We start from the raw sequence: 16115 nt of genomic DNA on the forward strand, positions 1-16115 counted from the left end.
CTTGGCACGAAGGGTTACGCTAGTCTAGAATAGGGAAGGCGTCTGCTGACAGTGGCTAACGTGAGCAGATCAGCCACCCTGATTGGCCGGGGGTTCAACGCAGCTCGCGCACGCAGCAAAAACAGGCGGGCGGAAGTGACAGGACGCTGCGCCGGGCGGTTGGCTGCTCTGGCTGCCCTGGCCGCTGATATTATTTACTCTCAGCCGGCTCGCCTCCATGCAGGGCTAGCATGCCGTTGCAATTGACTTTTCCGTCGAGGATCTGACGTGCATGTGAACACAAATCAGAGCCTTTTTTTTTGCTTTTCCGTCAGAGGGGAGTGACCTAAGCTCCCGAGATCGCCTGACTGGGTCCGACTCGGGACATTTGGACCTCCAACGAGCAACTTCCATCGGGCTCTGCGGGCCATCCTCACCACCACCACCACCACCACCACCATGCGTTTCGGAAAGACCCTGAAGTCCTCCATATATGCCCCATGGAAGGATCATTATATCGACTACCATAAGCTGAAGCGGTTGCTTCGAGAGCACGAACCGAAGTCGGACGGGGCTGACACCCAGTGGACGGAAGACGACGAGGAGAATTTCGTTCAAGAACTGGTGAATATCCAGCTCGATAAAGTAAACGCATTCCAGGTCCAGACATATAAGCAGCTTCGCGATCGAACGTCAGAATGTGAGGCCACATTGGAACCGCTGACTCTCGACGCCGACGTGAGCCACATCGAGGAGCAGCAGAGGGAAACTATCGCACGAGAGGCCTTGGAGAAGCTGGATGGGATCATCAAGGAGCTAAGCGAGCTGGAAAAGTTCAGCCGCATAAACTTCACGGGCTTTTTGAAGGCGGCGAAGAAACATGATCGGAGAAGAGGCGCCCGGTACAGAGTCCGGCCGTTGCTTCAAGTGCGGCTGTCCCAGCTGCCCTTCAATTCAGAAGATTATTCTCCCCTTCTGTACCGCCTCTCCGCGATGTATTCATACGTTCGCCAGATCCTCGATTTCAGTCCTGGCCACGTTAGAGATATGCCCACCGTTGACGCTCACCTCGGCCATGATGTCTATACCTCTCACAAATTCTGGGTCCATGTCGACAATATCATGGAAGTGAAGACCTATATACTTCGTCGCTTGCCTGTCTTACTTTATAACCCGAATACCTCGAAGGAGTTGGACTTGGGACAGGGCGACCCAACCATCACTTCACTCTATTTCGATAATCCTAGATTTGACCTATATACCAAAAAAATTCAGAGGTCAACTGGTGCTGGCTCCTTGCGACTTCGATGGACTGGCAAGTTGCAAGACAAACCGGAAATGTTTCTCGAAAAGAAGGTCATGGGTGAAAGTGGAAGCAGCCGCGAGGTCAGGATCAGCCTTAAGCAAAAGCACATCCAGTCATTCCTAGAAGGGAATTATAAAATGGAGAAAATCATCAACAGAATGCAGCGGCAGGAGAACGTGAACCAGGACCGCATAAACGCCTTGAAGAGTGATATTGAAGAAATCCAGAGCTTCATCCAGCAGAATCAGCTCCAGCCAATGGTGCGAGCAAACTACACTCGAACGGCATTTCAGATCCCGGGCGATGACCGTGTTAGGATATCCCTGGATACAGATTTGGCTTTAATACGGGAAGATTCGTTGAATCTTGAACATCCCTGTCGTAACCCGGACGACTGGCATCGTCACGACATCGATGACAATGGTTTGGAGTTCCCTTTTTCCAACATTAAGGAAGGGGAGATCTCTCGCTTCCCGCACGCCCTTTTAGAAATCAAAGTGAGAGGCGACAACCAGCGCAGAGCCAGCAGGGAGTGGATCGCAGACTTGATGTCTTCTCACCTGCTGAAAGAGGCGCCACGCTTCTCCAAATTTGTACATGGGATAGCTCAGCTCTTCGAAGACCAAGTGAACAGCTTCCCTTTCTGGCTTAGCGACCTGGATACCGATATTCGTCGTGACCCCGAGATAGCTTTCCAAGAAGAACAGGAAAAGATCGCTAGGCGTGCCGAAGACCAGATGGCCGTAGGTAGCTTCTTGGGAAGCAAGACGCCGGTCGCTCAGCCCGTGGTGGGATCTCCAATCGGTAGGGTTATCTCCGAAGAATCATCTGAGCATGCAAGACCTCGGTCTCTCCAAAGGATAGAGCCACAGCCCATTCCAGATGCAGTTGCTATGCAGGAAGAAGAAGAAGAGGAAGAAGGGGAATCAGTGGAGCAACAACGACAGCCCCAGTCAGAGCAGTTACCAGCTCAACCCAGTTCAAGGGCCTATGGTCTCCGCTCAAAACTATCCCGGTACGCCCGCGCCCACCGACAACGCACAGCACCCCTCCCTCCGGGCGTTTACGCACCGGGGACGTGGATCAAGGATTCCGGTCCCGTCCGAGTTGAAGCTAAAGTCTGGCTCGCCAATCAACGGACATTTATAAAGTGGCAGCACATTTCCATTCTCCTCGCGGCATTATCTCTCGGGCTCTATAACGCTGCCGGCCCATCGAACTCTATTGCACGGATATTAGCCGTCGTATACACCTGTTTTGCGATTTTCGCCTGCGGATGGGGTTGGGGTATGTATATCTGGAGATCGAAGCTGATTCGACAGAGAAGCGGGCGAGATTTCGACAACATTGCGGGGCCGTTGATAGTTTGCCTTGGGCTAGCGGTAGCACTAGTGTTGAATTTCTGGTTTAAGGTGAGTTATATTTAATTTCCCCTTGGCCATTTTATATCCTTATGCTCCGTCCGAAGTATATGCGAAAAGGTCTCGTTTACTTGCATACATACTGTTGCCCTATGTTACACAGATGGGCTTTTGGCTTTGCCAAATAAGTGTTGTGTCACAAAACGAACAAGCATGGTCGGCGACCAATGATGCCTGAGCTGAGAAACACGTTGCAACTCATCTAGCTCCATTCGCTTATCGAGCCCTTTCTTTTTTTTTAAAGTCGCACAAAAATACTAACGGACCAAACCAAAATAGTATGCAACAGTATGGAATGTAAAACATCCTCTCCCACAAGCTGGTGCCTCTGTGGTTGCCACGAATGCTTCGATCGCTGCGAATCCAGCAGAGGAAGCGGTTTTGCAGTTTGTTAAGCAGGTTGGAAGCTCTTGATTGCCCAATAGGAGTAGGATGATGGCACGAAATTTGTCTCAGCCGAAATGATGTGGACATGACATGATGCGAGAAATCAGCCCGGGCCTCTCTGATCTAAACCCTTTTTTTTTCTTCATGGATATATATGATAAATTGTCAGATATGGAGGCCAAACAGTAAATCAATGTATGCGATTGTCACTTGAGCTCATCTCTCTCTCTCTTTTTTTTTCGCAAAAAGTCATCACCGCTCACATTTCACACCGAGTCCGTTGCCAGGTTAAAAGCCACTTACAACGCGAAGAAGGACAGAAGGACAGATGCACTCCTACAAGACGTTCCATTATTCGAAACTTACACTGCACCGGGTCAAAATAAGAAGGAGAAATCAAGCAGCCAAAACCAGACGATGATGCAGTCACAACCAAAGCCCAAGACCGTCCGAACTGAACGCCCTCCCAAATGCTGTTGATCCGTCTCTCGTCCTCCCAGAGTTCTTCATGTCAGTTACTAAGCTCATCATACCAACACCAGGGACCATGCATTACCGGAAAATAGGAAAAATACAAAAAGAGAAAAAGCATCTAAAAGACAAGTTAGAAAGACCAATAAACCCAGAATATAAGAAAAAAGAATCTAGAAAAGAGACTGAGGCGGGCTATTTAAAGGATTAAAGCAAAAAGTAAGTGGGGAATAGACCCAAAGGGTAGAACAGGTGCCTAACTCCATACTCTAGCAGATCTCAACTATAAGTGAGAAGGGTATTTGAGAGCAACATTCTTATGGATATCCCTGCATAGAAAACAACAAAAGGCTGGCAGGCTAAATGTTTATGAGTCCTGAAGCATAAGAAGTCGAACAAACAGGTCGACAAGTGGAGACTAATAATAAGTCTCATGCTTCAGCTCATAATTTGGAAGCTCATCGAACCATTCCGTTGACGGGTTGTATCGGAAGACTTTGAATTCAACGCCGTACGGTTTCTTCAGGAAGCCCAACGTCAGTAAGTGAATCGAACGCTTAGGCACAACTCTTCAGGGATTATATGGGGAACTGAAAGGCACTTACAGGTTCGATAGAGTAGATTGTCCCAAGCGGAACGTCCAGGTCGGTAAGAATCTCCCTCTTCAATCCAAGGAAGTACGCGAGTAACACCCTGGCGACAGATCGATGGCCAACAAGCAGGACATGGTCGGTCATCCGTTCGACTTCGACGATGACTGCACGCAGACGGTTGATGACGTCGAGATATCCTTCTCCACCAACGCCGGGGTAGCGATAGTGGAGTTTCTGCCGACGACGTAAGGCGTAATCTTCGGGGTACTTCCCACGAATTTCTCTATATGTCATGCCCTCCATCTGGCCAGCGTTCAGTTCGTCTAGCATGCGCATCTCCTTGACGTCGTATTTATCCTCGTTGAAGAACTGTGCAGTCTGGATAGAGCGTTGCATCATAGATGTCCAGACGCAGAAGTTGAGGTCGGTCTCAACGTCATAGGGAGTGCGCTGCGGGTTCGGAGGAGTGCTGTCGCCAGGGCGAGGTGGGAAATGGCTCGATTTCGCCTTGTTTTTTCGGGTAACCTCCCACATACCGCGTCTAAAATCAATAAAATTTGCGAGAGCGTGAGCATAACGGACACCGTTCCCGCTAAGTGGGGAGTCCCCTCCGATTTTACCGGCGACATCATCTAAACTCTCGCCGTGGCGAGAAATCCAAATCTGTCGAGGCGACAGATTGAAGTTGAGGAGGTAATACACGACCTGGGAAGACAGGAAGCCGTTCACCTCAAATGACACAACTTTTCGGCAGACGTCAATGGTCTTGACATACGGGATGTTATTCGCTTCTTCATATTCCCCGAGAGGCACGTATGAATTTTCGTACAGCTTCACACGCTTCTTGAAGTCTGCCAAGGCAACAGTTGGATCCATACCCTTGTAGTCTGGACCAGAGAGCTTGAGGAGCATGTTTGATTCCAACAAATTCTGGTCCAAGCACTGGCTCTCCACGAAAAGAACGTTTAAAGCCGGTCCGGCCTTCGCACGAATGTGCTCCATGATAGTCTTGCGACGCTTGATGGTGCTGTTAGTAGCGTCGAGGATACCAACACTTCCGCCCTGCTCGAGAATGTAGTCTAGGAGCTCATCCAAGGTCTCCAGAGCCACCCTCTCTCTGAGCTGCAACGCACGTTCATTTTTAGGGTCGAAAAAAACAGCGGACTGGTCCATTACTTCCTGCTCTTCACCGTCAACGGCCTTCTGCTTCTGGGACTTGCCAGCATGGCCCAAGGTCTCTGGACTTGGGACACCTGACTGTCCTTTGGCGGGCGTGGAAGGCCCAACAGTCATCGGACTAGCGTCTTGCAACCCCTTTCGCGGATCCTCCAAAGGCTGGCCATTGACTAGGATTCTGGCCGAAGGGACCGCAAGAGTAGCTTCAACTTGTTTGCGGACTTCTTCTTTCTCCGCAAGCTTCTTGTCGGTCACCATTTCACGAACAGAATCTCTCAGTTCTTCGACGGCTCCCGGGTCTTTTCCAAGCTCCTTTTCAGAGTCGACTTCGGACTTTTGGTCAGAGCTGTGTCCGGATTCGTCTTCAGACCTCTCTTCCGGCTCGTGTACTTTGGGGACCTGCAGAGGCTCCTTGGGCTCATCAAGTCCACCGCCGCTAGCAGCCACACGACGACGCTCTCCCACGTTGAAGATTCTGGTATCGTGCTGCAGCCAGTTCAAGTAGCGCGACAGCTTCTTGGTGATGTAGCTCTTGCCCCTGGCGGGCAGGCCCACCATAACGATGACGAGTTTGGAGCCAACATCGCGCTGAGCAATACGGCCATCGGGAGAAACCTTGGACTTGGTAAGGCCAGGAATATCGAGGGTCGTGGCACGGATCTTTCCAGGGGTTGAGGCGCCAGAACTATAGGATCTTGGGATACTATTTCCAGATTGAAGCGTTAGTTTATTTTTCAAAAAAAAAAAAAAAAAGAGAGAGAGAGAGAGAGAGAGATGTAAATAATACTTTTCAGAGGCAGAAATGAAATTAAAAGCAGTGGTCCACAAGCGCGAAGGCGTGTGGGCGCGCGGCTAGGCTGCAACCCCTAACAGAAAGAAAGCCTGTATGACCCCCATGGCCAAGCACAAAAAGGAAAAAAGTAAAGCGGGAGCAGTACTTTATATCACAAGTGCAGACTGGGGAGATGGGACCGGCTACTCACATTTGGGGTGATGGAGGCGCGGTAGATACCGGAGTGTCAGTCAACGCATTCCCGACACCAGCGTGGGTCGCGGCACCAGCGTGAGAACCACTACCCAAATGGCAATCATTGCCAAGAGCTCTTCCGATCACAGTTTTCGTCGGAGGCATCAAAGTATCAGAGTCTTCCTGATCAGAGTGCTGCAGGAGGGGAAGAGGAGGAGGATGATGATGATGATGATAATGATGGTTGTTGTTGTTGGCGATGCTGCTTTCACCGTCCTGATCACCGTGCATTCCGGCAGATGCATTAAAGAAGTTTGTCAGGACGGCGGTCCTCGCAAGGTGGGAGTGTTGGGACATGGATCGATCCCGGGAGTGGGCGGCTGGGGGTGGCTACCCTGGGCTTGGGGCTTGGGCACACGCACCTATCACGCCGTGCCTGTAAGGTTGGGGGGTTGGGAGGGTCAGCCCTATCAGCCTCGGAACAAGCTTTGGCTAATACCTAATGAAAATGTGTGGAGTCACGCAACATCAGCAGACGGGAATAGATAATAGATATAGAGTGGTTTCGGAAGGGAACTGGGGGACGGTTTTTTTATTTGATGAGGCTGTAATAATGTAGTAAGAGACGAATGTGTGGGAAAGCTGATTCCAGTGTAGATTTTACGCGATGGGCTGGAGATGTAAACAATGCACTAGGTCAACAAATAAACAGGTATCAGCCGAGAGACATCTAGAACAGTATGGAGTGGAAGGAGCAGGATGGAGCAAAAAAGAAAACGAAGAAGAAGAGGGAAAAAAGCAGTAGAGAGAAAAAAGAGAGGGAGAGAGAGTGGATAGCAATATGCGAAGTGCTTTTTCAGCCTTCTCCAATGAGGTCAAGGTGACAGTTGTGTTAACAGAAGCTTCCTCGCTTTGACACTGGTTTTCAATCATAAACTGCTCAAGATTGCATCTTGCATCTATCGTCCTTCACATGGAAACAGTCAATGATGATCAAAGAGCATGCCCGCTGTTGGGTTATGACCCAAGGCTGACCATTGTGGCACTGTGATAAGCACATATTTTTCCCATTGACGGATATACCCGACAGGATGGTTGTTTTAGAGTCATATCATATCTTTGATTACTTGCAGCCTAAGTACCTTATGCAGCTCCGGGGCAATTGCTCGACCAACTAACCGTGGTTCTGTGCATCAAGATTGACTTGGATCCAAGTTTTGAGGTGCAAGGGGAGTGTGCGCAGGAGATGCGCCGCCTGATGCGCTGCCGATCCTGCTTTTCAGCGAAAAGCGAGATTCTCATGACTCGTACAGCTCGAGGCACTCTCCAACCACATAACTTACGCTTTAAATAACGCGAATCTTCTACTATTGTGCCGTGGAATGGAAACCGTGCCGTCATTTATCGGCGATCGCTAACCTGCATGCAGAACTAAAGCAATACCCAGGGTAAATTATTATTATAATTACTGCGTAGAGCGAAAATACCTCCGTAGACATGCATATTACCTTTGGCCGCATTGCCTCTGGTCGCACTGTAAACCAGCATTTCGGTGAGCTGCATTCAACCAGCTTTCTCTTATCCCGAGCCTGAGCCGCCTCGGGAACCGGTCAAGGCCGCTTGACCGTGATGAGTCCCCTTTGGCGCCATCTCAGACGCCCAGCTGCTCTGGCTTTCAAAGCCGTCGAGAGCCGTTTGTGCTTCTCACACCTCGCTCGGTCGTCCGAAAGCAATGACGCACCGACAACTTCGAATGCGGCTACCCCCAGACAAAGATAGCGCCTCAGGCTTCACCAAACCAAGTCCACCCATTTCGCCCTGAAATAGGACAATAACCCCCCTTTAACCAACCGAAAGATATTACCTTGAATCAAAACAATCTTTCACTCTCCGGAGGGCCTTTCAGCCATACAAAAGTTCATATATCAAGCGTCACGGTCAACGCCATCAGACACGCGTACGCTGCGACACTCAGCGCCGTCAGGACCACGACCACATTACCACTCGTCCGAAACTTCTTCCTGTTCACACCATCATCGTCAACCTCCGAGAAGAACGACTTGTTCCCCTGCTGCCGGCGGAACAGGCCGACAACCATCACGGCCGCTCCATAGACGGCGAACAGCGCACCTATGCTGTAAAACTCGGCGGTGAAAATCTTCAGCACGACAAGCGCGAAGGAGAACTGGGAGAGGGAGGTACGGATGTACGCTCCTTCGAAAGTGCGTTGTGCGGCGCGGACTTCAACGATTTCCTGCTCGGTGAGGACGACGGAGCGGGCGCGGTGGAGGCGCAGACGGTATCGTTCGCTGGCACGACGCTAGATTGATAGGTGAAATTCCTTGTTAGTTTTCCCCTCCTTCTCATGTACATGTGGATATCAAAAACGACTGGCTCTCGAGGGTGAGTGGGTGGTAGAAGTACGGGCGTGGATACGATGAAGCGGTCAGGAAATAATGTTCTAGCGTCGTATCTCACGGTAGTAACTTACCTCAAACATGATCGCCCAGCGAAAGATTAGACTTGTGTCAAAATAATCAAAAATAAAAGCGCTTAAAACGTGCAGGGTATAAGGGGTCTTGCTTCTTGCCTCTCCCTGAAAGTTAAAAACTTCAATCGACCATATTATCCAGCGCTCTTTCTGCTTGCCTCGAGATGGGAGACGACGTTGATCGAAAGCAACTAGGGGTTTAGGAGAGGCGAAAAGGAGGAGAAACAATCTGCGAAAGGCGATAAAGCCATCGTCACCTGAGCTGGCCAAAGCGCCGAAATTCGGTTCGGCCTGACATCATATTCGTACCACATCTTCAGCAACTCTAACTTACCCTTCATTCCTCCAGCAAGCAAGAATTTAACGTGGGGTGATTAACTCTCTATCGCATTGTCTGCCTAAAGACCCGTGAGATTGGACCTTGGGCACGCCCAAGGCAGTCCAATTCACTCAACATAGCAAATAACCAGCTTAGTTCTCCTCCGCTAGGAACCTGTCGGAGAAAGCCCCTTGCCTGGTGACGCGGATGCAAGGTCTATCTGTTCAGATGATTTGAGACAGTCTCATAGGTTTACAGAATTCGAAGAACTTTACTTGTGGATTCGCCAATCTAAGTAAGGATGATTTGCTGCGTTTTACGGCTTCACGATCCGTATATCTTGCATCCTGTTTTTCCCTCATTGGACGACGGGGCACGCCACAATCATGGAAAACGGCCGTCTACGGGGTAGAATGGTAATACTTGGTTCGATATTTCCGAGAAACCCTTGAATGAAGATGGGCATGTTGCTGCTCACGTCTTTCCGTCACAAGGCAACTGTCCTGTGTGTCGGGCACCTTAAAAATCGGCACCTCTGCTATCCTATAACCATAGCTACCCAGAAGATATCCATTGAGGCAAGATTCGATGTGAACCTTGAAATGTTTTCACTCGAGGCGCTATGATTCCCAGCAGTCTATCCAACGAAGCGGCCTCGATTATCTCTTACGATTGAAACAAGCACACCGCATCTGCCAGCATCCATCACTTGAAAATCTTTGGTAGCAGCTATCTCGACAAGGCCATCACGGACATTAGTCGTCGTGAAAATATGTTGCAAGCTTGAGCCGAATCTTTTACAGTGGGAACAGCCTGGGCGTGGCACACAAGGTACGAAAAAGAGATCTCTGCATTATAGTCTGCAGCGTCTCACTTGGAAGGTCGTTTAAGTGATCGTCGGCGAGCTTTCAGGACTTCCTGTACCCCTTACATACCGAAAGTTCAGTCATGTCTCGTCGACTGGCATTACAAGTTCGTAGGTGGTTGTCGCAGGTTTATAACAACCATTCGCGCTTTGCTGTTTTGTTCAATCGAATTATACGAATTCGGACGTGAAGGTTATTTGCTCTGCCTTCCACAGGATGACAATATAACCAAATTAAAGCTCCCAGCTCTCCTTAACTTTTATGCCTAAATTTCGGCAAGAAATCTTGAAATATCAAGCATGCCCAATGGCGGCTGCGATGTACGCATCGTCCTCGACTTCCTGTTTGTCCATTTATATAAAGAGCTCAATTCTCTCTGCTATCCACTTCGAAACATCTAGGCTTTGTGTCATTTTTGGGCCTTTATTGCATCGTCAGGCAAATCCGGCCTAAAAGACATAGGATGCCACATTCGTACAGTATCAAAATGGGAGCTTAGAGGCTATACCTGAGCGCGTCCCTTGGTTCTCGTTTCTCTCGTCCGTCCTTTAACCTTTTGGGCGGATTTTAAAACGCGGGATTCTTGCCGAGCTTTCGATTTGGGCTTTCCGCGCCTAATTACCCGTGGTCCCAAACATGGTTTTGGGCTCTTTGAACCTGGCTATCCATCCAAACCGTCAGGTTTTTGAGGGCAGGGGACGCGCCACATCATCTTAGGTTTCCAGGAACCATACTCCGTACCAATACGGGAATATCCGTCTGGTGTTCTGAGTCGGTTCAGATTTCCTGCCATCGCCAAGATATTCGAGCAACTTCCCTTGCTACCTTAGAAGAGGTGTGTTGCAATCTTCGTAACTTGTGGACCCACAACCTCCAGTAAGTCTGACATTGAATGTAATCCATAGGATGATGATAGGCCTGGAAGTGTCCACTGGGTCTCGAGCTCCGACTTAAAGTTCTAAGCTTGAGCCTTTCACAGAACTCGGCCGACTTGGTGAGAAGGTTTTGCCCCATCGAACTGCTGGGGAAGAGATATGAAAACCCGAAGCTTTCCCCAGAATATCAGGTTTCGGCGCTCCCCGCGGTTGATATATTTTTTTGCCGGTTGAAGCTGGAAAACTCTATGACTTTTTGTTTTTTCCCTCTCCTGCCTGAATAACCTGCAAGTATTGCGATCGCTGACCAGTTACTTATAATTCGCCGGTGCGATTGGGCTCGTAATTGCCCATCTCTTGCTTCGTTTGGTCATCTTTATCCTCCAATTGCTGTCATCCGTGATATCAAGAAATAAAGCCGAAAGTCAAAACGCCGATCAAGCAGGCGACGAACATCGGGAAAAGGCAATGGCACAAAAGAAGATTCTGGATGCAGCAGAAGGTGCGTGCTGAGATCTATTCATTGGTGAACCAAACTATTGTCGTCGATCGCGGCGTTGGCAAAAAAACGCCCTCCTGCTGACATCAACTCGCAGTCGCCAAGCACAACACCGTTGACAGCTGTTGGGTTGTGCTCTACGGAAAGGTTTACGATGTGAGTCGGGCATCATGCACACTTCTGTGAATTTTATGCGGTATTGCGGGTTGACCTTATGTTAAACTGCAAATATAGGTGACAGACTTTCTTCCGGATCATCCTGGGGGCGCGAGTATCATCTTGAAATTAGCGGGAAAAGATGCTACTGAAGAATATGACCCAATTCACCCCAGTGGGACTTTGGAGGAGAATTTACGGCCGGAGGCTTGTCTCGGGACTGTCGACCCTACGACACTTTACCAACTTACCCCAGTGAAGGCACCGACGTCTGCAGAACGTGAAGGCCCACCGCCAATGGCGTCTCTCCTTAATCTAGATGATATTGAACAGGTGGCTACGAAACAGATCAGCAGAAAGGCTTGGGGATACTACTATTCCGCAGCTGACGACCTTATTTCTAAACATTTGAATAACTCTGTCTACCGGTCCATCTTACTCCGACCCAGAGTCTTCATTGATTGCAAAAAATGCGACCTTTCCACGAATATTTTAGGTTACAAGCTTGGTTCACCAATTTATGTTTCTCCGACTGCAGTGGCACGTCTTGCACACCCAGCAGGTGAAGCAGGCATTGCTGCAGCTTGCTCGAAGTTCGGGACCATGCAGCTAATCTCCAACAATGCTTCCATGACTCCAGAGCAAGTGGTGAAGGACGCAAAGCCAGATCAGATCTTCGGGTGGCAGCTATATGTGCAGACAGACAAAAGCAAGAGCGAGACGATGCTTGCTCGCATCAAAAAGCTCAAAGCCATCAAATTTGTCTGCCTGACGCTTGACGTCCCCGTCCCTGGTAAACGGGAGGATGATGAGCGAACTAAAGAACCCAACAATCTTAGCACCGCGGAGATGGTCAAGGCATCCGGTGGAACACCGGTTGTCGGTGGAAGTGGCATCGGCAAGCAGCTATTCGGCGGCACGGATCCTTCATTAACGTGGAAAACGACGCTTCCATGGCTGGCGAAACATACAGATCTTCCAATCGTGCTGAAGGGTCTTCAGACACACGAGGACGCCTACATCGCATCCCTGCACACTCCACAAGTCAAGGCCATTATTCTCTCAAACCATGGTGGTAGAGCTATGGATACGGCTCCTCCAGCAGTTCATACATTGCTCGAGATGCGAAAGTATTGCCCTGAAGTTTTCGATAAATTGGAAGTATGGGTCGATGGTGGGATCAAGCGAGGCACAGATGTTGTGAAAGCCTTATGTCTGGGTGCGAAAGCGGTTGGAATCGGGAGACCAGCGCTTTTTGGTCTTGGAGCTGGCGGGATTGAGGGAGTGGAAAGAGTCTTGCAGAGTAAGTCTTAGTAGCCTAGCCGTCCTACGCTTTGTGTCTAACAATGGTTTACTTTTAGTTCTGAACGAGGAAACTCAAACGGCTATGCGTCTTCTAGGAGTTGAAAGGGTTGACGACTTGGGGATGCAGCATGTTAGTTGCCCATGTTTCACTTCGAAATATGTTGGGTGATTCTAACCAGTTTCAATAGATCAATGCCCGCGCTGTTGAACAGCTCATCTACGATGGCCCACCTGGCTTGGATGCTTTCGGTGCCCTTCTCAAAGCCAAAATGTAAATCCACTGCTCTTTTATTTGTCTCTCCGGTATATATTACATCACCAAAAAAATCGAGGACGGGGTCATAGATCTAGATGTGTCCCTGAAATCATGCAAGCGCAGGTACTTTCTATTGTTTATATTCTGGGATTTAAAAAATATAGTAGAAGGGACTGGAAACCCCACAGCTACGCCGATCATATTGATAGCAATATTACTTTTATGAGTAGATATGAAGCGAATTTATTTCGGCTGTCATCGCAAAGGGGGGTTTCGACGCTTTCAAGCTTTGCCTAACCTGCATGCCCATCTCCCCCTCAAAGCGAAACTTTGGCCTCGGCGCAAATTCGAACCCAGCGCCAAAACGAGTGCCAAAGTCGACGGAAGCTCCATCGCAGCCCACCTCCAATGTCTTTTTCTCTTTCATTATAAAAGCCAAGTCTGTACGAACCAACGGAACACCCATAAGTCCTAACTTCCATCACTTTCACCCCTTGTCAACAGACCGTCACGCCGTCAATCATCGCAGCCACCACGTCCCGAATTACACCCCACCATCTTCTTCCCTTGTGGAAGCGACTCCTCCTCCTCCCGCCCTTCTTCCGTATCACCACGTCCTCATCTCCCTTTTTCCGAACCTATCTTTCCCTCATCGATGCTCATCATCCGTTGTCAATCATGACTTCGGTTCCACCTCCGAATGCAAAAAGCCCGGACCGATCGCCCGCGCCCCAATCCCCGACGCAACCAACCGCGATTCCCGCGGCTGCAGGGACAAAACGAAAGCGGGGTACAGAGACGAAATTTTACGCCGTGAAGAGCGGATTTAAGCCTGGAATATATCACTCATGGAATGACTGCCTGGCTCAGGTAAAAGGGTTTAAAGGAGCTGTCTGTACGTCTGAATTTAAACCCCCCTTCCTCTCCTCTCTCTCCTTGTGGGTGCTTCAAGCTTCAATGGGGATTATAATATATACTAATCTGGAGGACTTTCTTTTTCTTTGTAGTCCAATCTTTCCTTACGGTTCCAGAAGCAAAAGCATTCTTGACCGGGACTCAGGCTCCGGTGTCGGAAAGTTCAACAGCTACGAGTACCAAGTTCTACGGCGTACAGCGCGGCAGACAGCCCGGCGTGTATACCGATTGGGCAGTTGCGCAGGATCAGATTAAAGGATTCCGTGGTCCGAAATACCGCAAGTTCTCCACCTGGGCCGAAGCAGATGAATTTGTGCGACAGGGTCGAGAGCAAGGGAATAATGGAGCGGGTGCGGAGGCGTCGTCGAAGAAAGTAAAACTACGTGGCGCCCCGGGGATGACGGCAGAGCCGCTAAAGGATGAATTCGGGAATGAATATCCGCCGGGCACGGGCCCTTTGCCCCCTGGTGCGGAAGATGGGTTTGATCCGAATATATTGCTGGACCCGTCGACTGGGCGTTTAGTATACAAGACTCCGGAGCAAAAAGCTGCAACAAAATTGCAGGCTAAACCGGTGCCGCCGCCGAATATGTTGAAGATATACACGGACGGCAGTTCATTGGGGAATGGTAAGGCGGTATCTAAGGCGGGAGTCGGGGTATATTTTGGTCCTGGTGATGAGAGGTACTTTCCCTTGAGATGCTTATTCTGCACAATTTACGGGACTAATGGGCTTGTTTGATGCAGGAATGTCTCAGAACCCCTCAAAGGTAATCGTCAGACCAACCAGCGAGCGGAACTGACGGCCATATCCCGTGCGCTGGACATTGCACCGCGTCACCGTGATGTTACAATCTACACTGACAGCAAGTACGCTATTGACTGCGTAACTGTGTGGTTCGTCCGGTGGCAGCGCAATAAATGGATGACAACGGATCACAAGCCTGTTGAAAATAAGGACCTGGTCCAATCCATCCGAGCCAAGATTGAGGAGCGCACACTATTGAATGTGAAAACACTGTTTGAATGGGTGAAGGGGCACAACAAGGATCCAGGAAATGAGGCCGCGGATCGGTTGGCGGTAAGAGGAGCCAAGACTGGTCTGCAGGAAATCAATGACGGGGTTGGTGAGAATGAAGGGGCACAGGACATGAAGGACTCGAATATTCTAGAAGACGATGGGAATGATGATGCGACATGAGCCTACGGTTTTCGGTTCAACACAGCTACTTTGGTCGCGGTTCTGAAGTGGCATGTAATGCTGTGACACACAATATTCAGCTGTTCATATTTGTTAATTTTATTTTTTTGGAGGGCTAGTGTTTTCAGTCTACTATTTACAGTCTGACATCTATTGGAACGTTGCTGCAGCCATCTGACAGTTTTGGCGGAAAGTCAGCCCAATGAAGGCAGGTAAGGGACCGGGCATTTGATACCCTTGTTTGAAACACTTTCGGTATATCTACCTGATTTTGCTTGGCTTGTCCGATTTGGGTCCTCACTTTGAAAATATCCGAGTTTAACATTTTGTTGTTTGTCATACAGAAATCTTCTGGGGCGCATGTGGACATGGCACCAAAGTTTAAAAACCGTCTTTAGACCTACCTATCCATCTCACATCAACCTCATTCGCATTCTCCGTGTATCTTCTGCAGTGCGCATGAGTCTAGTCACAAGAACACGGGGGAAGGGAGCGAAGAAATGCTCCAGTATGCATTGCGTCTGAGGATCGGGGTCCCCCGCTGTGGATATCTGCAGTCGCTCTGGGGAGGCAGAACTCTCGGCTGAGGAACACCGCTCTCCACAAGCAGCAAAGCTAACTGGATGTTTCCCTGCCAGTTACACGACATCCTGGCTTATGGACCCCAGGTCCCGAGTCCAGGCCTCGATGAACCCATACGAAATCTGTCCTTCACAGGGCACCTTAAAGATGACATGGAACTGCAGAGGAAACGCTCTTTGAACTCTCGAGGAGCCAAGAATGTTGGCGAGAGAAGAGGAGTGGGAGTCGGGACGCTGGGCGCTCGAGTCGGGACATGTGAAACCGCCAAACAGGGCCCCTATTGGCCCCCAAGGGCCGTGTGGGCGGAGACAGACCGGTCATCCTTCACGGCGCTGAGAGGGCAGCAGAGC

At 49.6% G+C, this 16115-nt stretch overlaps 5 protein-coding genes across 6 annotated transcripts; 3 read left to right on the forward strand and 2 right to left on the reverse strand.

Annotated features, from left to right (window-relative positions):
- Window positions 1-158: 158 nt before the first annotated feature.
- Window positions 159-3120, forward strand: VTC2 (Phosphate metabolism transcription protein; the record flags this gene model as incomplete). Its single annotated transcript, XM_003070933.2, has 2 exons — window positions 159-2697; window positions 2986-3120. Exons 1-2 carry the CDS (start codon window positions 439-441, stop codon window positions 3118-3120), a joined length of 2394 nt encoding a protein of 797 aa, XP_003070979.1. The 5' UTR covers window positions 159-438.
- A 621-nt stretch (window positions 3121-3741) lies between these two features.
- D8B26_000880 (uncharacterized protein) lies at window positions 3742-6657 on the reverse strand (the record flags this gene model as incomplete). 2 transcript variants are annotated; one of them, XM_003070932.2, is made up of 3 exons in its annotated part: window positions 3742-4084; window positions 4170-6036; window positions 6317-6657. In XM_003070932.2, 3 exons carry the CDS (start codon window positions 6655-6657, stop codon window positions 3983-3985), a joined length of 2310 nt encoding a protein of 769 aa, XP_003070978.2. In that variant the 3' UTR covers window positions 3742-3982. The 2 variants fall into 2 exon arrangements, with proteins under 2 accessions (XP_003070978.2, XP_065979447.1); XM_066123373.1 differs by lacking the exon at window positions 6317-6657 and adding an exon at window positions 6121-6238.
- Window positions 6658-7736: 1079 nt separating this feature from the next.
- Window positions 7737-8924, reverse strand: D8B26_000881 (uncharacterized protein). Its single transcript, XM_003070931.2, has 2 exons — window positions 8792-8924; window positions 7737-8620 (listed from the first exon to the last, which is right to left on the reverse strand). Exons 1-2 carry the CDS (start codon window positions 8798-8800, stop codon window positions 8219-8221), a joined length of 411 nt encoding a protein of 136 aa, XP_003070977.1. The 5' UTR covers window positions 8801-8924; the 3' UTR covers window positions 7737-8218.
- A 2126-nt stretch (window positions 8925-11050) lies between these two features.
- D8B26_000882 (uncharacterized protein) lies at window positions 11051-13277 on the forward strand. Its single transcript, XM_003070930.2, has 5 exons — window positions 11051-11353; window positions 11448-11506; window positions 11585-12809; window positions 12868-12941; window positions 13000-13277. The coding sequence occupies exons 1-5, from the start codon at window positions 11320-11322 to the stop codon at window positions 13084-13086; spliced, it is 1479 nt and encodes a 492-aa protein (XP_003070976.1). The 5' UTR covers window positions 11051-11319; the 3' UTR covers window positions 13087-13277.
- Window positions 13278-13512: 235 nt separating this feature from the next.
- D8B26_000883 (uncharacterized protein) lies at window positions 13513-15819 on the forward strand. The gene is made up of 3 exons (XM_066123374.1): window positions 13513-13962; window positions 14075-14666; window positions 14730-15819. The coding sequence occupies exons 1-3, from the start codon at window positions 13746-13748 to the stop codon at window positions 15181-15183; spliced, it is 1263 nt and encodes a 420-aa protein (XP_065979448.1). The 5' UTR covers window positions 13513-13745; the 3' UTR covers window positions 15184-15819.
- Window positions 15820-16115: the final 296 nt, after the last annotated feature.

This window comes from Coccidioides posadasii, chromosome 1, assembly GCF_018416015.2.
Source record: "Coccidioides posadasii str. Silveira chromosome 1, complete sequence".
Classification (NCBI taxonomy): Eukaryota; Fungi; Ascomycota; class Eurotiomycetes; order Onygenales; family Onygenaceae; genus Coccidioides; species Coccidioides posadasii.